At 54.9% G+C, this 21,253-nt stretch overlaps 1 protein-coding gene across 6 annotated transcripts in view; it reads left to right on the top strand.

Annotated features, from left to right (window-relative positions):
* Positions 1 to 21,253, top strand: part of CRHR2 (corticotropin releasing hormone receptor 2) — a 44,986-nt gene that overhangs the window by 1,604 nt on the left and 22,129 nt on the right. For 4 of the 6 annotated variants that reach the window (XM_036864244.1, XM_036864245.1, XM_036864249.1 and 1 more), the window contains exons 2-3: positions 7,686 to 7,779; positions 14,714 to 14,839. In XM_036864244.1, the coding sequence (XP_036720139.1) occupies positions 7,686 to 7,779; positions 14,714 to 14,839 (220 nt within the window). Of the gene's footprint in view, positions 1 to 7,685; positions 7,780 to 14,243; positions 14,553 to 14,713; positions 14,840 to 21,253 lie in introns of those variants that run through there. The other 2 variants (XM_036864246.1, XM_036864247.1) reach the window with 1 other exon arrangement.

Here is a 21,253-nt window from a genome sequence, read left to right on the forward strand (position 1 = left end):
TTTTGCCCCCTGGCACTTGTTCCGGGGTTAGGTGCCTTCAAGACAGTTGGTGTTAGGGCCAGGGTGGCCACTCAGCCGTCCCCCTCTGGGGGCCATGATGCCAGCCGCCCAAGCTGGTTAGACGGAGAGGGTTTCTGGTTGCTGCCGCAGAGCCCGGCCAGGTTGAGGGGTCTGTGGGAGGGTACCCTGGGTCCCGGGGACGTCAGAACTGGCAACCTCCGAGGCAACAGTCTGCTCTCCCCTTAGAGTCAGCCCAGGCCGTGCCCCTAGCTCCCCGGATGGCCCAAGACTAGACTAGTTACTCACCCAAAGTTACTCAGCACGTAACCAGCTACAGAGGACCGTGGTCTCTCTAGCCCCAAAGCACAGGCTTCCTTGCTTTGGGTCTTCGTGGTAATGGGATTTATTTCTGGGTCCTCGTCCAACTATTCTGAGATTTCTGCTCTCTATGAAAAGAGAGTAAGTGACCTGGAGCGGGTGGTGGGGAAGGAAGGCGATCCAGGAGGGTCTGGCCTCCAGCCCTCTCATTTATTCAATAATACTTGATTCAACCAGTATTTAAGGAGGATCATGCATGGTAAAGACATAAGGGTGAAAACACCAGCCCATGGCCCCTGCCCTATGAAGTTGATAGCCTAAAGAAGCCGCTGGCCGAAGAAAACAAAGGCTAAGAATTAAGTGTGTATGTACAAACTCTGGTCATGGGAACTGAGAACAGGTGTGTGCAGGTATAAGAGCCTCTGCCAGGACTGGGAGGAAGTCTGGCGGGAGGTGGGCAGGATGGCAGGGATGGAGATGGGGTGGTCCTAGAGGGGGGCTGAGGGAAGAGCAAGCTGGGAGGAAGGCTCCAGAGTCCCAACCCTGAGAAGAGATGGTGTGAGGCTCCAGGGGGCATGGTGGGTCCTGGTGGGATCTGATTTCTATCCCAAGGGCACAGGGAGCTCAGGGCTCGCTAAGCTGGGGAGGGGCCTGATCTAAAGTGCAATTGTGAAAATTCCAGCTGGTGGTTGAGTGGGGAGGACAGCCTGGGTCAGCCCACACTGCAAGAGCCTGGAGGAGCCAAGCCTTGACCCTGCTGCTACCAGTTGCCCCCCGAGGCCTTTGAGAAGCTACTTTGGGAAGCAGTGCTGAACTCATGCAGGCTTCTTGGGCACCGGGTGCCATGCTAAGCCCTTTACTAAAACACTGGGAAGGTTGGGACAGTTATTTACAGACGGAAATGCAGGTTGAGTAAGGCTAAGAAATATGGCTGCTGGATTCCAAACCCCTTGATTCTAACCTTGCCTCCCCCTCTGTGAAGACCCCAAGAAGTCTTGTCTGGGTCCAACCTGTCGGACCTTTGAGCAACAAGGTGCTTCCCGCCAGGGCCTTAGGACAGCACTTCTGTGGTCTCTTGCCCCAGGTTCTTGCTTCTGGTGGGGCTGTCTGTCCTGAGAAGGCTCAACAAAGAGGGAAGGACCAAATTCCAGAAGCCTGGACCCTCCCTAACATGCACAGCTCTCCCCAAGACCAAGGCCAGGGCCCTGCACACACACCCGGGGTCTGTGGAGGGTTGGGGGCAGGGGACTCAAGGGCCATTTACCAGAAGCTAATTCATCTAATAACTCTTCCCCCAAGTTCAACTACTCTCTGAGTGTTTTCTAACCTAATCAGCTAATTTAGTCTCTCTGTTTTTGCCATTTTGTTGATGTTTTAGTATTTTTTTTAAAAAACCGGTTTGTCTGCCTATTTAATTTCGTATTCCTAGTAAGTCTCAGATTTGCAGCACTTTATGAATTACGGGACTATTCTGTATTCTCTTAGCTGTCATTTTCTACTTTATTTAATTTTAAGCATTTTTAGGCCTCCTCAGTCAGTCGTAAGTCACTTTACTCAAAATTCTAAGTTTTTAAGATATCATTTCAAATCTGCCAGAGGGAGGGATATATTATCCAATAAGCTTATTTTGTTTATTCTGTTTAGTATCTACACAGGACTTACCACATGCTTGGTACTGTTCTAAGCTCTGACACACATTACCTGTTTTAAGCTTCACAACCACCCTAGGGCATAAGACCATCAATATCCCCATTTGACAGATGAAGAAGCTAAGGCAAGGTCATGTGCCCAAGGTCACTCATCTGGTAGTAGCAGGGCCAGGATTCAAACCAGGCAGCCCGACCCCTTCACGAAAGTGTAAGACACTCAGATGCCAAAACAAATCAGAAAGAGGTGACTTTTAGGCAAACTGGATATTAGATGAGTTGATCATTAAGGAGATAATTTTAGGCCTAGTGACCTGTTACAGGACTTCTTGCAGGCCAGCTCCTGCCTTCCCTCCCCCCTTGCTCCCTCAGACAACTGTATGCAGGACCCAGGGCTTGGCACAGGTCAGAGAAGAGGGACAGAGGCTAGAGGGAGCCACAGGCTTTCAGAGATGAGAGAGAACACATGCCGAGGAAAGACCTGGAAGTTTCTCCAGGCAAGTTGGTGGCTGGATTCAGACTAGATGGGAGAGTGGGACATCTTAGAAAGAGGGACCTGCTGGAACACTCAGGGTACGGAGAGCCCTATGGAAAGCTGCTGCGGGCTCTTGGGGCCCTCAGTCAAGTTCCCGGCAGCTAATAAGTTAGAACTGAGCATCTAAAAAGTCTCCCCTTCCAGGAAGCCTGCTCGGATACTCCAGAAAACAATTACCTACTTCCTTCGTCTGACTGCCAGTCCCTCACCCTCTGCCTCAGCCAGCCGCAGCTCCAGTACTGTCTCCCCTGTGTCTGCTCAGGGCCCAGACTCTGCCTCCTCACGCCCCGTCCCCCCACCTTTCCTCCCTCTCTTCTGCCCCTCCTCCCCCCTCTACTCCTCCTCCTCCTCTCCTTTCTCCATCCTGCCGTCTCTTCCCTTTCTCCTCCCCCTCCTTCCCTCCTCCCCATACCCTGTCTTCAGTGTCCCCATCTCTTCCTCCTTCCCCGGGGTAGGGCCTGAGTTTCTCCTTCCTCTGTTCCTGGCTCAGGCTCAGTGAGACCAGTGAATGAAAGAAAACACTGGGGAGGAACCCTCCCCCTCCAGAGGAGTCCTCTCTGACCTTGGGCGGAGAGGGAGAAGGCTGGGAGGGAGCTCACCCCGTTCCTGTCCAGTTACTGGCAGCCTGGCCGCAGGACCTGTGGTCCCAACTCTCCCAGGCTTAGACCAGCAGCTAAATTTAGAGGAAGCTTTGTCGCCAAGCCAGGAGGGAGCACGAGGCTGGGCCAGACCCCCGGCTCCAGGGAGGTGGCACCTTTGAGGCCCGCCTGGCGCCTGGGCCCCAGGTTCTGCCTGGACCGGGCCCGAGGTGGAGGAAGAGCAGCTGGCTCTCTTGTCTTGGCTCCCCTGCCAGGGCCTCTCCCTTGCCCTGTATAAGGGAGGGCTTCCAACTCCAGGCACACAGCGGCTGGACCCAGGCCATCCTCAAAGGGAAAATTCAGAAAGAAGGCTACCTGACAAGCAGGAAGAGCCCAGAACTGAGTTCCCAGAATTGGGGGTAGGGGTGCAGCTCTCCCTGGCTGAGGGGGCCATGGTCTCATCCAAACAAACATTTATTGAGCACCTGCTACATGCCAGGCTCTGGACTGGGAACCGGGGACCCAGATGTGAAGCAGACAGATGTGGGCCCTGAGCTCCAGCAGCCTGTAGCCTCATGGGGCGGGGCTGAGGGGGGGGGGCAGCTCTCTGCCCCTATGACAGCCAAGAGCTGATCAGTACAGAAGTCCAAGGTGTCCCCCACAAAAGAGAGATAATGGGGTCTTCAGGTGGCTCAGAGTCAATTCTAGAAGCCAGACTTCTTGTCTCCCTTGAGCAAGGCCCTGCCGGGCTGGCTGGGTCTCCCTCCCCTCCTCCCATGACCTAGCTCTCTGCTCACAGGCCCCCACTCCACTGGTGAGAGCTGCTTCTGACTCACCCTTTTTTGGAGCTGGGGTCCTCCCAGCATTTGCGGACCACAGGCTTTCACCCCCTCACACGGGACCAGCTCTTCAGTGTGTATCTGACCAACTTGTGACCTACCAGACTGTCTGAACGGTTCTGCCTTAGCCCCTTACCCGCTGTGTGGCCTTGGGAGGTGACTTCGCTTCTCTGGGCCTAGTTTCCTGACCTGTAAAATGGGGTCATTCACAGCCACCTCAGAGGCTGTTGTGAGGATTAAATGGGCTGCCCTGAAGCATTTAGAGCTGTGTCTAGCACATAGTAAATGCTGACTTCACATCCAAGAAGCCTCTTTCCCACCCTCTGTCCTCTTAATAGCATCCCCAAACCAGAGGCTTGCTGCTTCCTGAGCAGGCCCTGTGCTTCCCTGCCTCCGAGCCTTTGCTCGCTCAGCTCCTGCCCCTGGAATTTCTTTCTGCTCTTATTATCCTTCATCCTACCTTGGACCAAGTCCTTCCGTCCTCTTGGACTCAGCTTCCATGTGCAGTTTTCTCACCCAGCATCCACTGAGCACTGCTGAGCAGTGAGCCCGGTGCGGGAGGTGCAGGTGCGTCTTCAGGGGCCACTGTACACGGGAGGGGTGCTGAGGGCTGAGAGGGGGAGCCACGCTGGCTGCAGAGCTTGGAAGGCAGAACATGGGGTTTCTAAGAGGCTTTTCTAGAGGAGAAGGGCTTGAACTGGGCTGCGGGACTCCCCCAGATGCGGTTTGAAGCCCCCATTGCTGAGCTCCCTAACTGTACCCCTCCTAAAGTCCTTGACAAGAGCCACCAGGTAACACGTGTCTTCTATGTACCAGCTCTTGACAGTCAGTAATTTGTTTAACGCACACCAAAGCCCCATGGGGTTTGTATTATCCGCATTGTAAAGGCGGAGGCCAAGGCTCAAAAAAGTGAAGTAACTTGGCCAAGGCCACAGAGCTGAGAAGCAACATCCCTAGAGCTCTGAACGTGGATGGGCATGTCTGCAGTCTGCTGCCTCTGAGAGCTCATCACCCAGGCCTTGGGGATAATTATTCATGGCTGTGTCTCTGCTTTCCCTGGCCCGCCGTGGGCTTGTTGGGGGCACCGGCCTCTCCTTCCTCCTCCCTGCCCGCCCCTCCCCCACCCACCCACCACCATTAGCAGCAGCGGCTCTGTCCAAAACGGGCACCTCCAGGGTATGTTGCAGGTTTGAACTGAGTCAGACCCACCCAACCAACCCCCTTGAAGAGAATGAACATCTTTGGCTTTGCCAGCTTATTCGACCAGTGGAGAACGAGTTGGAGACGGAGCCCAGACTTGGGAATTATTCCAAAACCACTTCTGATCTCCTCGCCCATTTTGCCCAGGCTTGAACAGCACACATCAGTACTGAGCACGGCAGCCAGTGCCCCCTGCTTTGCTCAGCAAGGAGACTCAGCCACGGCCTCAGATGGCAGCGACTGATACAAGGACAGCCCCACAGTGCCTGAGTCCTGGCGGAGGATGCCCGCCCGCCCCTGTCCATGAGCTCAGAGCCAGGTGTTCAGACCCTCCCAAAGTTGAACATGAGATGCCTGAGTGATGGGGCCACAGTGTGGCCACTGGGGGCTTTGAGAAGAGGAGCTTGCATCTAAGATGCAGAATCTGGTTGGTCAGAGCCCACCATCAACACCACATGCCTCTGCACTGAGCATTGCCTCTCCCGTGACTTCCAGAGGCTGGTGGCTCTCTGGGAACTCAGCCCTCCCCCCTGCCCCCAGAGAGAGCGTACTAGCTGCTTCTCAAGCAAAGAGAAGGGGGATGGGAATGGGGGATGGCTTAGGCTTAGGGCCCATACTCTCCCCTGACCCAGCTGAGGGTGGGGCATCAGAACACTCCCAGGACCCAGAGTGTCCCCTCCCCAGCCCACCTCACCCCTGGCAGGTGGCTCCCTGGACAGCCAGGCCTTCATGATGCCCGAGAAGCTGATGCTGGGGAGCTCCTGGCAGCCCTGGGGTATGTGAACAGCAAGACCATGGCCCCCAGTGTCTGTCCTGCAGGCCGAACGGCCAGAGCTCCCGGCTGAGGGCTCAGGAAGCCCCTCACAGCAGCCAGACGCACACACACTACACGCACTATACACATACTACTCACACACACAACCACACACCCCACACAGACATATACACACCCCGCACACATACCCCTTGCACACACACTAATCTCACACACAGCACCTCTGCTTCCCAGCGCTTCCTCCTGCCTCCAGCCCTGTGGAGACAGTTGGCAGAACCCAGGTGCAGTGAGTGCCTGTAAGTGGTGGCTGTGCCGTCCTCGGCTCTCCCACCTGACCGAGCGGGGTCATTAATTAGGAGCTCCAGGCCGGCGTGGTGAGGCAGAGCATGCAGCCTCCAGTCCCAGCACAGGAAATGGACTGAGCCCGACGTGGGGAACGTGATGTTTGAGGGCTGTTGGGCTCTGGTCCTGGGGACATCCTGGGGCAAACATTGACCCAGCTGCCAGGATGGAAATATGTGACAGGCAGGAGAAAGGGGAGGGGCTGCCCACTAGTGGGGCAGTGCCTTCCAGAATCCCAGGATCAGGAATATCAGTGTTGGGGGGACGTGCAAAAGTCATCTTGCATACACATGCACAAGTGCACGTGCGCGCACGCACTGGCCACAAGGTAAGAGAAGTGGTGGTCTTGGAAAGAATGGGAGACAAGGGTTAGAATTTTAGAGGGCATTGCTTTTGTTCAGTTTCACACCATGCACTTTCCAGCCTCTCTGCCTTTGCACGTGTTTTGCTCTCTATCTAGGATGCCTTTCCTGGCCCCACCGTTATCAGCTGGGCAAATTCCTATTCAACCTTCAAAGCCCACATCAGCATGACCCCCTCTGTGATGCTACCTTATTCCTTCTCAGCAAATTGTAGACACTGTAACAAGTTGATTACCCATCCATCTTTCCCTCCAGAAGATGGTCCCCTGAAGGGCAGAGATAACCACATCTACTTTGTCCCTCTACATCCAGCACTCCCTCATGATTTTTTCAGGAGATGGGATCCTAGATGGTTTCTGTCTTTTGGATGGAATTGCCGTTGTTGCAACAATCACGTTTGTTCCCACAATCACGTTTGTTCCCTGGCAAGGGCTCACATTGGCACAGTGTTTCCTTCCTTTTCCCCTACTCATCTGTCTGGTTGCCCCCAAAGTGCCACCTCCTCCAGGAAGCCTCCCCTGTCTTCCCAAGTCCAAGTTAGGAGTCCCATGGGTTAACATTTGTAACTGCCTGTTTACCTGTGTGACAGAGAAACAAAGTCAAATCATCCACTCTTCTCCCCTCTTTTCTGCACCTTCCAAGTCTAGGGGATCCCTACCTGGCCTGGGACTACCCTGAGGACACCGTGTCCCCCAGCCAGGGCCTGACACACAGTAGGCACAGTACAAATGTTTGCTGGGGAAACGAAGGGCTGGCGGACACCCCCACCCCAGCTTTGGTGACAGAAGGACACAGGGCACATCCCATCCGGAAGAAGACACCTTTGGGGGCCAAGGGATGGACAGAGCATTAGTCTTCCCTTGGGAGCCAAGATGCACTAGACCACTTCTAAGGCCTTTTCAGGGTTCCAGGTCTGGCCAGGCTGCTGTTCTGCTGTGTGGCCTTGGGCATCTCCCTCCTCTGTTTTCTCCTCTGTACAATAGAGGGTAAGGGATGAGTGACAGGACGAGGCGGGGTGGGGTGGGGGACAGGCAGACATGTGCTGTCATTGTATGGCCAGGGCCTGACCCTCATTTCTCCTGTCCTCTAGGCGGCCGGGCCCAGCCAGGCACCCAGAGACCAGCCCGTGTGGATGCTACTGGAACAGTACTGCCACGCAATCACGACCCTCACCAACCTCTCAGGTATGCCAGCCCCCTGCCACCACCGGCGGTAGAGCCCGGAAGCTGAGGGCGGGCCCAGGGCCTGGGGGAGAAGCGGGCTCTCCCAGGCCAGCCCCAGCTCAGCAGGTGGTGAAGGGTGACTGGCTTCCAGGCCCGGGCCTTGTGTCTGTCCTTGGGCAGCCCCTTCCCCACTGGGGCTCAGGTCCTTCACCGATGATGAAGAACTTGGCCGGGAGTCCTTCTCCAGCTCCCGGCTCCCTGCGTCTACACCCAAGGAAGCTGGCTGGCCTGGCATTCAGGTGCCCGAGGAGGGGGCACCTTGCTGCTCTCAAACTCCAGCAAGAAGGTGTAAAACACATTCTCCCTTTGCCGTGGCTACAGATGTTACCTCCTGGTAAGAACCTGTGAAGTAGCAGCTGGGACCCTGAGTTCTGACCCCTTAGAGTTTCCTGGCGGCTGATTCAGAGTCAGGGTTAGCCACTGCAGAGCTAACTCAGAAGAGCCCCAGGCCTTAACGGGCTCTGGAGAGATGTCCCCAAGGCCCCGCCCAGTGTCCTGGCCTTCTCAGGGCTGCATCCACAGAAGCAGCAAGGAAGGAGGAAGGCTGTGGGTGCCCTTGGGATCTGGAGCTACTGCTGGAACACAAGGAGACTAGGGTGCTGGCCAGAACTGGGACCCAGCACCAAACGCAGCCCAAGTCATGCATAAAGAGGAAAACCTTGTTTTCTGCCCTCCTTAACAGTGGAGTGGTCGAGAGTTCAGGTGTTAGGGTTAGACAGACCCAAGTCTGGATCCTAGCTCTTCCACCTAACAACGTTGTGACCCTGGACGAGTCAGCCAACCCATCTGTATTAATTTGCTTGGGCTGCTGTAAAATACCACAGACTGGGTAGCTTAAACAACAGAAATTTATTTTCTCATGATTCTGGACCTTAAAAGTCCAAGACCAAGGTGTCAGCAGAGTTGGTTCCTTCTGAGGCTTCTCTCCTTGGCTGGTAGATGGCCGTCTTCTCCGGGTGTCTTCACACGGTCTTCCCCCTGCGTGCGTCTGCGTCCTAATCTCCTTTTTGTACAAGGACCCTCGTCGCATTGGATTAGGGCCCACCCTAATGACCTCATTTTAAAGCAATGACCTCTTTAAAGAACCTATCTCCAAATACAGTCAAATTCTGATGTATTAAGGATTGGGGCTTCAACATATGGATTTGGGGGACACTAGTCAGCCTATAACATCTGAGCCTCAGTTTCCTCATCTGTTAACAATTGGTCAAAGTCGACCTCAGAGGCTTACTGTGAAGGTTGAAAGAGAGACCATGGCTACACCAGCGTGTCAAGCAGCCATTGGGCAAAAAATGGAGGCCCCCCATTTCAGGAGAGCTCCCACCCTCCCCTCGCCAGAACTCTTTGCTCTCAGAGGCAACACTTGTTCATCAGCAAATCCACCACCTTCTCCCTGCCCTCCCTCTTTGCCCAGTGCGTGGCATGGACCCTCGCCTTCCCCGTGACCCCTGGCAGGTGATACGCATCCTCCCCACCTCTGAGCCTAGTGGAGAGTCCCAGCCTCTCCAGACACGAGCTCTGCCCTGCTTGACTTGTAATATCATCCATCTGTTTATAAATGGAATACATATTACATATATTTAATTTGGAAAAAAATATTTTTAAAAACCGAAGAAGACGATAAGTACTCATTATCCCACAACCCAGGAATTTTTTATAATGTTTACATCCGCCAGAAGTTTATCAAACCAGAGAGCCTCATGTGTTTTCTTTTTTTCTTTTCTCCACAAAACTGGAATGATCCTGTGTCCACAGTTTTGTAACCTGCTTTTTCCTCTTGTAATTCGGAGTGAACATTTCCCTGTGTCATTAATTATTCATCCACCACGTTGCTGTGGTGCTGCCTAGCAGCCACGGTGGGGACGCATCATCCTTCATTAACCATGCCCCTGCGGTGGGACATGCAGGCTGTTAGGATGCCCTCGGACTTCAGGGATAGTTTCTCAGGTCCCCACATGGTAGGGATCTCCTTTTAGGTGTCCACTGATTGAGATAATGCATATTGACTAACAAAGTTCAGAAACAAGTAGAAACAAACAACCTATTGTTTAGACGTACATTCATGCGATAAAACTGAAAAAACTAAGAGCAAAGGAATGATAAACACAACATTCAAAAGAATGTTCCCTCTGAGGGAGGAGTATATAGATAAATTCGTAAGTGATTGGTAATGATCTAGTTTTGGATTGGGCAATAGATTCCTTATATGTGCTACTACATACAAACATCCATAAAAGAAAAGACTAAAATAAAATAAAGTTGGGCCATATATGGGCTAATGATAACAAGAGGTCATGAATCAAAGACTCTGATCAATTAAAATGCATTCCCTTGAGGTCCAAATAAAGGAAAAACACACATAATCACAAGAGACTTAAGGCAGGCTTTATGTGGATTATTTCTGTTTTATTCATCACAGAGGAATCTAATAGAGCATATATTGTAAGTTGTAAGGCATATTATTTTTTCAGTCCATAGGCAATATAAGGATCCAGATGGAATCAAGGATTCCTTGAAATAACTCCCTAATCCAATACACACATACACACACACACACACACACACACACACACACCCCAGGGCTGGTCAAATGGGAAGAGAACCTTGGTCTGGGAGACAGGGCTGCTGCCAGGGCATTTGTTCTTTCAGTGGTGACTCACTGAGCACAGGCCTGGAGCATTCTGATGGGTGCTGGGGACTGCTTAGTGAACATGACCAGCCCTGCCCTCTGGGAGTCACAGTAGAAAAACCATCAACCTTGATGTGACGTTGACCAGCACCCAGCAGACGGAGGCACGGAGAAGGGCCACCCACCCCAGACAAGACAAAGGAGGTGAGGGCTAAGCTGAACATTAGAAGGGTGAATGGGAGTCGGCTAGGCTAACTGGAGCACCGCGGTAAGGGCATTCCCGGCAGAGGGAACGGCACATGCGAAGGTACAGAGGTAGAGAATGTTCCCAGGGAATGGCGAGTTGTTCCAAAGTGCATCTCAAGTTGAGCAGGAGCGAGAGGATGGGGAATAGACAATCATGAAGAATGTTGTTTGCAGTGCTAAAGAGCTGGGCTCTGTCCCGAGGGCAATGGGGAGCCGCTCTTGTGAGAAGAAGTCACACGGTCTTAGAGAAATCACTTCCTCCCCCAGTGAAGGAGACAAGGAGCCCAGTCTGCTGTGGAGATGAGGAAGGCCTGGGAGCTGTTGGAGAGGAAGTTCCTTTTCCTCCTCTGGGCCTCCCTTTGGCCATCTGTAAATGACAGTGTGGGGTTGGACGGTTGCCAGGGGCCTGAAGCCTGATCCCAAGGCTCAACCTGAAGACACCAGGCCATCTCCCCTGTGCCAACGTGGAGTGGGGTAGGATGGGGAAGGAGTATCTGGCCTGGCCGGGGGCACTGTCCCCAGTGCTGCAGGGCAAGAGAGGGGCACCTTCTAGCCTCTCCCAGGCCTCCATGTCCTCAGCAGTCCCACTGTAACTGCAGTGAACCCCACAACCTGTCCCAGCCCTGCATACTCCCTGTCTCTTCAGCCTGACAGAGCACAGCCCCATCAGACATGCAAAGGCAGACTCTGTCCCCTGAAATCCTGTTTTCTAGCTGACGTTTGATGGGTGGTGGGATGAGTGAGAGAACGTGTGTGTGCTGTGCAGACACACGACTGTGCGAGACACCGTGTGTCTTTCCATTGTGCTGTGCACGCCTATCCGGTGTTAGCTGTGCACTGGAGGACCATCCACTGCCACTGCAGCTGACATCAGAGGTGGGCCAGAGGCACCTGACCCACCCCCGCTCTGCTCATGACACCCAGGTATCTTCCCCAGCACCTGTCACACTTCCCTGAACTTATTTGCAACCTGTCCCACCAGCCTGGGGGCACACAGACTGTCCCAAATACCGCTGCCCCAAAGCCTGGCCTGGGAGCTCACCTCCATCCCAGGGACCTCCCACCCACCTCTGCTTCCTTAGCTAGCAAAAAGTCCCAGACTTTATTAATTGTAGTTGAATTTAATCTAAGTGAGGAAAGTTTTCGCTCTTTACAATATCTTCCTCGTTTACCTATTTGTGGACACTAAACTGAGCTGTAAAATCAATTTGTTCCAAAGCCGCTCCTTTTTTCATTTTCCTCTCTGTCACATCTAGAATAACAGACAGTCATACCTATGATAATAAACTCCATGACGAAATGGCCCTGCATCCTGGAAACCAGGGAACCCCAGGTCTGTGGGCCTGTGCTCAGGCCCTGACTGTCCCGTCAAGACGCAGAATGAACTTTGCCTCTGCCCCTGAAATGGTCACTTCCCAGAGGAACCTATATCCCATGTGCTGTCCCAGTTAAGAGCAGTCCAGGTCACCCAGGCCAACCTTCCATTCTTCATGTGAGACGATAAGTCCTTGGCCTATGGTCACGGGGTACTCACCACCCCATGAGATAGCTGCTTTTCCTGTGCTGTGGCTCTGGTGATGAACAGGTTAACAACTTAGCTTGATCTCTCCTTTTCCCCCTGTGCTGGGATCAGTGTGTGGAGAGCCCTCCTTTGTGCATGAATGAGACTAATTCCCAATGAAGAAATGGGCTGATCCTGCCGGCCACACTCTAGCCTACGCGGGACCCTGTGGGGCAGGGCTCAGTCTGGGACCAGGGCCGAATCTCAGCCTGGGACTGGCAACAGGACTCTGCCTAGGGTTGGAGTTGGGACTCAACTGATCCTCACCTGCTCCTGGCACTGGTTATTAGGGACACTAAGGGACCTCTGCCTCTGCAGCTGCCTGAGCTGAGCCAAGGGCTCTGTCCATTCAAAAGGCAGAAGACAGACCTGGCTGGCTGGTCTGTACCTTGTACCTGCCAATCAGCTGGCCCTGGAGAGATTCCTGTGCTCAGCCCTGGCCTCAGTGCTCTCTGACTCTGCCTGGGCAGTGACAGCAGCATTAATATGGAGGCTGGTGAGATTGGAGCACACAAAGGCAGCCCAGCCTGCCTCTTCTCCTCTCCCTGCTCAGGGTATAATGCTGGCTCAGGGTGGTCTCAGCCTTCTCTGGCAGCTTTGTTCCCAGTGGAGGATGGCAAGAAGGGATAGGTCTAGCTCCCCTGGGGCTTCCAGCCCAGCTGGGACTGGGTCCCAGCTCTCCCTGCCCTCTGAAGACAGAAACACATACACTCACACACACGTTCACACACATGTACATCTTCCTTTGTACGTCTGCCTTTGCATCTCATAACTCAGAACCAGAGATTGTCAGGGCTGGGAGGGGCCTCTAAGAACATGTCATTGATGGAGAAACTGCCCCAGAAGAGAGGGTGAGAATTGGGGTAAAATGCATAGAGAGTAGAGACAGAGACAGGGGGAGTAGAGATTGAGTTGGGGTGAACAACACCCCAGGCCCTGTCTCTTGAGCCCAGATCCCCCCACTCAGCAGGCATGAACAGTGGGCCTGCCCTAGGCACTCGGAGTGGAACCACAGGGAATTATGGAGCAGGCAGTCCTGAGGGGCCCAGGCAAATTCCAAATAAAGGTTTTTAGCTCCTCCACACTTGCTATGGGGTCTGATCTCTCCTACACACACACACACACACACACACACACACACACACACACACACACACACACACACACACACACACCACACACACACAGGTGTGGAACCAGTTTCAGGCAGCCCTGCCCAAGCCAAGAGGAAAAGAGGGTCTCACTTCTCACTTTATTCCCTCTGAAACCCAGGGCAGTAAGACCCGGGTGTTTGAAATCCTCCAGATAATTTCAGCCAGATTCTCCCCTGGACTTCTCCATGTCATTAAATGGCAACACCACCCCCGCCCCCAGTCACCCAAGCGGCAGACCTAGCATTACCCCTGCCTCCTGGCTCGTGTTGGAAGCCACCCACCCACTCCTCTCTCCAGTTCCTCCTCACCAGGGCTGGCACTCCCCGAAGTCCCTCTCCATCCCGGCCCCCACGGCTTGGTCCGGGTCTGCACCCATTCAGGCCATTTGATCTCACTAGACTCTTCAGTGGCTCCCTTGCTTCCCTCGAAGCCCCTCCAATCCACTTCCTTCCCAGAGGCCAATGGGACTTTTCTAGAGCGCACATCTGCACGTGGACTCGCCACTCCCTCTGTCGCCCCCTCCAGTGTCCTCCCTCAAGGAGGAGAAAGTCAGGCGGCGAGCCACCCAATTCTGGCTCCTCGGGCGGGCGGGCACGCTTTGCTGCGCCATGCAACCCCTGGGCCTCGATCCTCGGACGGGTCATTCCGCCCACCAGGCCCACACTCTCCATTCCCGCCACCCTCCCCCGGACCTTGCCCGGGCCTGAGAAGGCGGACCCAGGGCAGGGCTGGTGGGCCGGGGGCGGGAGCCTGGGCCAGGGCGACAGGAGCCGCCTGGCCCCGCCCCCTGGTGCCGCCATTGGCCGCGACCTAGCGGGTGGACCGGCAGCTCCGTGCGCTCTGCAGCTCCTCTCCGCCAAGGTCCCGACTTGGCAGCTCCGGGCGATCCGGCGCAGCGTCCGGAGGCTGTCCGAAAGGTCGGGCTGGGCGAGCAGGGCCAGGACCCTGCTCTCTCTCGGCCGCTCACTCTCGAACCCAGCCCCTGGCAGCCACGCCGGACGCGCACTCACACTCCCTCTCGGCGCGCGGCTCCGGGGCGCGATGGACGCGGCACTGCTCCGCAGCCTGCTGGAGGCCAACTGCAGCCTGGAGCTGGCAGAAGAGCTGCTCTTGGACGGCTGGGGGCTGCCCCTGGACCCCGAGGGTAGGCGGGAGGCGAGCGGACCGGGTCGGCGCGAGCTCCTTCCCTGGCGCGCTGGGTGACCCCAGGGCCCCGCGCTCCGAGCGCCGAGCGCCCTACGTCCTGCGGTGCTCCGCGCCCCCAGCAACCCCTCTGAGCCCCGCTCTGCTCTCTCCCGTCGCCAGGTCCCTACTCCTACTGCAACACGACCTTGGACCAGATCGGGACGTGCTGGCCCCGGAGCGCGGCCGGAGCTCTGGTGGAGAGGCAGTGCCCCGAGTACTTCAACGGCGTCAAGTACAACACGACCCGTGAGTGTCCCCCGGACCCTCCGCCGCGGGTTCAGCACCCGCCTCCCAGGAGGGCGGTTTAAGGGTTAGCGAGGGCTCCGGACCCAGCGTCGAAGACCTAAGGGCGGTGGCACCGTTCTACGGCCGGCGTTAAAGACATAATACTGTGGGCGCTCCCTCTGCCCCTACCTCACTGTTAGCTTCAGACCTCAGTAAGGCGGTGATTTGCCCACGATTCCCGTGCTCCAATGCGCTGAGAGCCCAGAAAGGAGAGAAGGAAGTACTTCCTTCCTTTTGAGGACAAATCTCTCTGCCACATTATATACTCTTGGTGCCTGAAGTTTCTCCATTAGGGCGTCTCTTTGTTTAGCCAATTTCCGCCCCCCATCTCCCCGGGGAGGTGGGAAGGGGTGGGGCGCATAGGCTAAGTTCCCAACCCCCAGGGTGAGTGCCACGATCAGACTCTACTGTGGGAGAGGAGGAGAGCAGGAGGCAGGAAAAATGGGGTGAGGCTTGTGTTGGGGGACATGCAAAGCGTAGCCGTTTCTGGGCCGGAGTGTGGGGTGTAGCCTCTTCCCTACCCAAATGTCCCCGGACCGGCCCTCTGGGCTGTGAGTCCGGGGCGGTGGTCAGCACTACTGCTGCTACCCAGGTAACGCATGGTGTCTGAATCAGGACCGCCCACCCCCACTCTCTGGGAGAACAGCCTGTGCTCTCCTTCCTCCTGGCCAATCACCGGCTGGCTTGACACTCTGGGGAGGACGGCAGCAGAGGCTACAGGAGTCACACAGCATCCAGGTGGGGTTGTTCCGGATGGGCTCTGGGAGTGGGGGGGCGGGGTGCCTGAGTCTATGCCCTGTGGAGGGTCTGATGGGAGCCAAGTGGGAGTGTCTTGTGAGGCTGTGGAATGCAGCCTCACTAGCCCACCCTGAACAGCCACTCGCACCTCCAGACCCGCCCCACCAGCAAAGAGCCTTCTGAGACGCTGGGCAAGAGTGGAGGGCATCTGTTTGTCTGAAGCCCCTCATCCTGCAAACATCATAGCAACCTGTCTCTGAATGTGTGTCTGAATAGTGGCACAGCTCCCCTGTCACCTCACTCGTGCGCACACACACACACACACATGCCTGTCCAAACGCAGGCCTTCACCCCGAGAGATGGTTAGAGGGCTAGACGGTAGCATCTGCATCTGAGGCTGAGCGGCATTCCCCTGTCTGCACCAGCGGAGGGCTCTCGTGTCCCAGAGAACAGCTGTGCTTGGAGTCCAATGGCAGTGGTGCTCCTAATGGAAGGGAGTGAGAGAGGTAGTGGGGCTGCTGAGGAAGATTTCTGCGTCATCTGACCACACTTCCTATCCATGATTAAAACACACCTCCCTGGGAGGAGGTGAGGTCCCTGACCCAGGAGATGTGCAAGCAGAAGGAATGGCTTCCACGCTCCTTCCCAGTCCTGAGATTATAAAACTGTATTTGTAGGATCTTGTGAGCCGTGTGGGGTGGGGCAGTGGAGATCAGGGGCCCTGACTCAGTCTGAGCCCGGAGACCAAGCGCTAAGTGAGGTGATACGGCCCCTCCACCCCACGGCCTGTGGACCTGAGGCAGCTCTGCTCTGGTTCCTACAGCCTGAGCTGTCCCCTCTCTCCCCAACTAGCCTGGAGCCCCCAAGGACAGGGCCTGGATCTCTTCTCCATGGCCAAGCTGAGCACAGTATTCAAACAGTTTATTAAACAGCTACTATGTGCCAGCCACTGCACTGGCATTGAGGCCCCCACTCACAATTGCAACAGACAAAAGGGATGCAGAGTGATAAATGCCCTGACTGGGGAGTGCAAGGGGGCTATGGGATGAGGAGGAAGAGGGGAGGGGAGACGAGAAGACTTCCCAAAGGAGGTGCCGCAGCACGTACCAGACCACTCACATCACGTCAAATGAGAAGCTGAAAAAAAGGTCAGGGTGCCATGGAGGTTGGCAAACGGAGTGCCAATTAGCCCCTGGTACTAATGAACAATTTTCTTCATTTGGACCAAAGTGCTGCCCGCACTCTGACTGCTGGCGAATGGGAGAAGCATGTGGGACAGAAGCAGCATTGCCATTAACCAGTGTGGCGGCTGAGGTGGGAAGAGCCGAGGTAGCTAATGGCAATGGCAATGGGGTGACTGATTTCTCTCCTCCCCTGCCTCCTAGCCACCGCTTCCTCCTGCTCTGTTTGCCTTTTCAGTGGGATCTTTCCTGGAGAAAGAAGGACACGGGGAGGGAAAAAGCTCCTATGAGAAGCCTGGGGGAAGAGGAGGAAGGGTCCCGGCTCCTATTCCTGCCTAATTTTGTTATGCTACAGCCAGACCCCCGCTGAAGCCTCATGTTTTAGAGGGCGGGCATTGCCCGCATGGGACAGAAGCTTAGGCAACAGTCCTCATGTACTTTCGTCCACTCAGCTGAGCACAGAGAATCGGCCACAAAGCTACCAAGTGTGGATCATGGTCCAGGTGCCAGCTACCGCTGAGAGCTTTGCATACATAATCCCATCATCCCCACCTCCCTAAGGCCCCCTGAGATATGTACTGCTCTTATGCCCATATTGCAGATGAGAAAACTGAGGCTCAGAGACATGAAGTCACTTTTTTCAAGGTTATAATCAGCTCCTTCAGCCATCACTCTTAACCACTGGGCAGCACCACATCCATGAGAGACAGTTTGCGAGAAGAGCTTAGAGGGACAGGAAAAGACTCATGCCTTCACCCTGGAGGATCAGGGAGGGTTTAGCCTCTGAGCTGGACTTCTAGGGACAGGTGGGATTTTAGTAGGTGAAAGTATAGTAAGTCTAGGGGAAGAGATGAGGACCGTGCTTTGTGCCTCGGGACTGGCCAGTGTCATATGGAGCACAGGTAGTAGGAGAAAGAAGCAGATGAGACCAGATGGATGGATGCTGGTCAGATGACGCACGGTATTGCAGAGGACTTCACCTTTGGTGCAGGAGGGAGCCTAGGGGAGCTTGTGAGCAGAGGAGCTCAGCTTTGGGGCACAGAGTCTCTGGTGGCAAAAGGAGGGGTTAGGAGGCTACTGTGACTGACCCAGGTCAAGTGGAGGCTGCGAGAGCAGAAGAGGGCATGGATGCATTTGTAACGGACAAGAGTGGGATGAGACAGGGAAGAGGGAGGATTCAGGGACCGCACTAGGAAAATGCTGAGCACAGTAGAGGATATGTGGGCTCTGAGGAGCTGGAGGGACATCTGAGTGAAGATGTGGAGAACGCAATTGGCTGGATGAGGAAGCCCAGGCTAGTGCCTTGGTCTGGAGACAAGGTATTCAAGAGTTCTTGTGTGGTTAGCTAACAGCTACAGGTAGCAAGTGTGGGAGACTTGGTCAGAGCCTTGTTATTCTTACCCAGAGACTGCTTCCAGATGCAGCAGTGGCCAAGAGAAGGGAAGAGACTTGTTCAAGGCCACACATGCTCGTCCATGGCAGAACCCAGTTAAGTGTCCACGTGTCCGAGTCCCCTCCAGTGTTTTCCCCCACCTGGCGCAGGTTCTGTGTGTCTGTGCTGTCATTTGACCTGTCTTAACTCATTAATCTTTACACACACCCAATGACAGAGACATAGCATTATCCTCATATTACACATGGGGAAACTGAGGCACAGAGAAGTTAAGTGACTTTGCCAAAGTCACACAGCTTATAACAGAACAAGGATTCTAACTAAGGCTCTGCTGCCTCTGAGAAAGCAAATCTGATGGGTTAAACAGAGAAGGAATTTGTTGAAAGGCTGTTGGGGAGCTTACAGAATTACTGGGTGGAATGGAGAACGAGAACCAGAAATGGGGTCCCCAGCCAAGAACTCAGGGCAGAGCTGGCCCAGTGAGGGAACCCCTACTCTCCCTGAGTGGGCCCTGACAACGCCACGAGCCTGGCCACCAGATGGGCCATGGCCCTGCTGTCATCACTGCCTTGGGTTCTTAAGCTTCCTGCAGTGGTCCCCAGGAAACCTGCCCATCTCCATTTTGTGGGCCCCCAGCTCACTGATTTCCTCTGGGCCAGTGCATCTGTTGAGGTGGGGGGAGTGTGGAGCTTTGGGTCCCACAGTCAGCTCTGGCTACAAGGGAGCCTAGAAGGTGAGGGCCTGGCATTTCAGCCCTATGTCAGGAGGTGTTCTCTGCCTCTCCCAGGTTTCCCCAAGCCCATATGGGAATCAGGTTCAAATTCTGGGCCACCCAAAACTATCATAATGTCCATACACAGTAGAACCTGGGGCAAGTCCCACCCCCTTCCTGAGCCTCAGTCTCCCTGTCTGTAGGGAGAAGGGAAGTGGATTAGCCCGGCAGTGGTCTGGCCGGAGGTGGGCACTGTATTCCATTTTCCTCCCACCTCTCACCTGTATTCCACTCCTGTGCCCATCTCTATGTGCGTGTCTCTCTCTGAGTTGCTCTCTTTGTCTCCATGGCTCTATCTCTGTTTCTATTTCTAGGTGTGGTTCTATCTCTGTCTCTGGGTGCATTTTCTCTCTGTCTCTTTCTGTGTGTATGTCTCTGTGTATTTCTCAGTCTCTATCTTGTTTTCTATCTATGTGATTCTCTTTCCCTCCCTCCCTCCCTCCATCTTCCCTCTCCAGCTCCCTTCCTCTCTCTCTCTCCCTCCCCCTACCCCTCTCTCCATCCCCCCTCCCTCCCTCCCTTCTCCCCAAATACTCTATCTCTCCCTCCTCCCATCCCTCATTCTATCTGCCCTACTCAGGCACCTCCTCTTGCCTGACCCTGTGGTCCTCGTGGCTGCAAAGAGGGTCCCGCAGCCTCGTGGACAGGGTCATTTTCCTCCTGCGGAATCACCAAGCCCAGCCCGGCTCAGCCTCGGCTCCTTGACCTCAGGCTCACAGGACCATGTCCTGCTGAGAATGGCAGGCCCATCAATACTGAGGCATCTGCCAGGACAGGGGAAGAGATGCCTCACCTAACCCAACCCTTTGGAGAGGACTTGGGGGTGTCCACTTCCCAGAACCCCAGCCAGTCTAGAGACATTCTGAAGCCCTAGTTGTGTTAAAATGGAAACACATAAACTAGGTGGTCTCCAGCCACAGGGGTCTTCCCACTGGGTCTGCCTGCTTGTGCTCAGGAGCCAGGGGTGATGAGAAAGTCTGAGCCCTGTCCTCAGAGAGCCCCAGGCTGCTTAAAGACCAAGCTCACACAAATCAACCATCAGGGATTGGAAAGATGGGTTTGGTGGGCACTAGAGCATTCCTGGAAGGCTTCCTGGAGGGGGTGGGAGTGGTTCTTGAAGGTCTTGAAGCAGTGGGGACATTACATTTGTTGAGGACAGGCCTGGTGCTGGGGTGGAGCCTCAGGGAGGGTCCCAGGTAGATGGCCCCCTGGGTTGAGGAATAGAAGCTGTGACTCCAGGAACTCAGGTCTGCATTCCCAGTCCCCAGTGAGACCCAACCACACCCTGACCCCTGAAGCCCAAGGGTCAGCAGTTACCCTGTGTGTAAGAACTGTCCCCTGCTGGGAGAGAGGGAAAGTGGGACAGGCATGACCATCACTGAGGGTCTGGCTGAGGGAAGGAGGAGGAAAGAGAGACAGAGCAGAAAGGACGCCCCTCTGGCCATCCAGACACCTGAGAACTTCCCAGCTGTGAGGCCTTCTGTGCTGAGTTCAGCCCTCCCCACCCCTGCTGCTTAAGGCTGGGAAATGACTGGCCCAGAGAGGAAAAGACACTTGCCCAGGGTCCCACAGAAAGCCAGGGCCCTGAATAGCCTCAGCAGGCTCTGGGAGCTCTCAGCCCACGCTCTAGCATTTTTCCACCTCTGCGTGCATGGGGCGCAGACAGCTGAGAAGTGTAACAGTGGGGTCTCAGCTGTCCCTCTGCTTAAGGACCCTTCATCTCGGGGAAGACCGAAGATGCAGCCACCCGCTGCTTTCCCTCGCCCCTTCCCCAGGAATCCTCCACGTAATGTCCCGTTCCCTGTCCAGGTTCACCTTTTATTGGGTTTGTGGGTATGTTGCCTTTTCTCCACTAGCAACAAGCTCTTCAAAGAGGCATAAGACCTGACCCAGCCTTCCAGGGGCTCCTGTGATAGAGAGAGATTCTTAAAGAGAACTTTTTGCTATTTGCTCTTAAGTGAAATAGCACAGCCAAGGCTGTAGGAGTACATGGGAGGAGGTTGATTCCAAAAAAGAGGGAGAAGCAAGTTGGGAAGACTTCATGGAGGAAGTGCTGTGGAGCAGGGCCTTGAAAAATTGGACGAGTGATGTGTCAGGTGGAAGGGAGGGTGGGAACAGAGGTGGAGAGGGAATAGGGCCGGATCATGGAGGCCTTGAATGCCAGGCCGTGGGCCTTGGTTCTGCTAGCATTAGAGCCCCAGCTGCTTGTCCGTAGCGTCATGACGTAGGACTGGAGCACTCTGGAAGGATGCCGCTTGGTGTTCAGGATGTACCATCTAAATCTGAATCCG

The sequence above is a fragment of the Balaenoptera musculus genome, chromosome 9, assembly GCF_009873245.2.
Source record: "Balaenoptera musculus isolate JJ_BM4_2016_0621 chromosome 9, mBalMus1.pri.v3, whole genome shotgun sequence".
NCBI classification, from domain to species: Eukaryota; Metazoa; Chordata; class Mammalia; order Artiodactyla; family Balaenopteridae; genus Balaenoptera; species Balaenoptera musculus.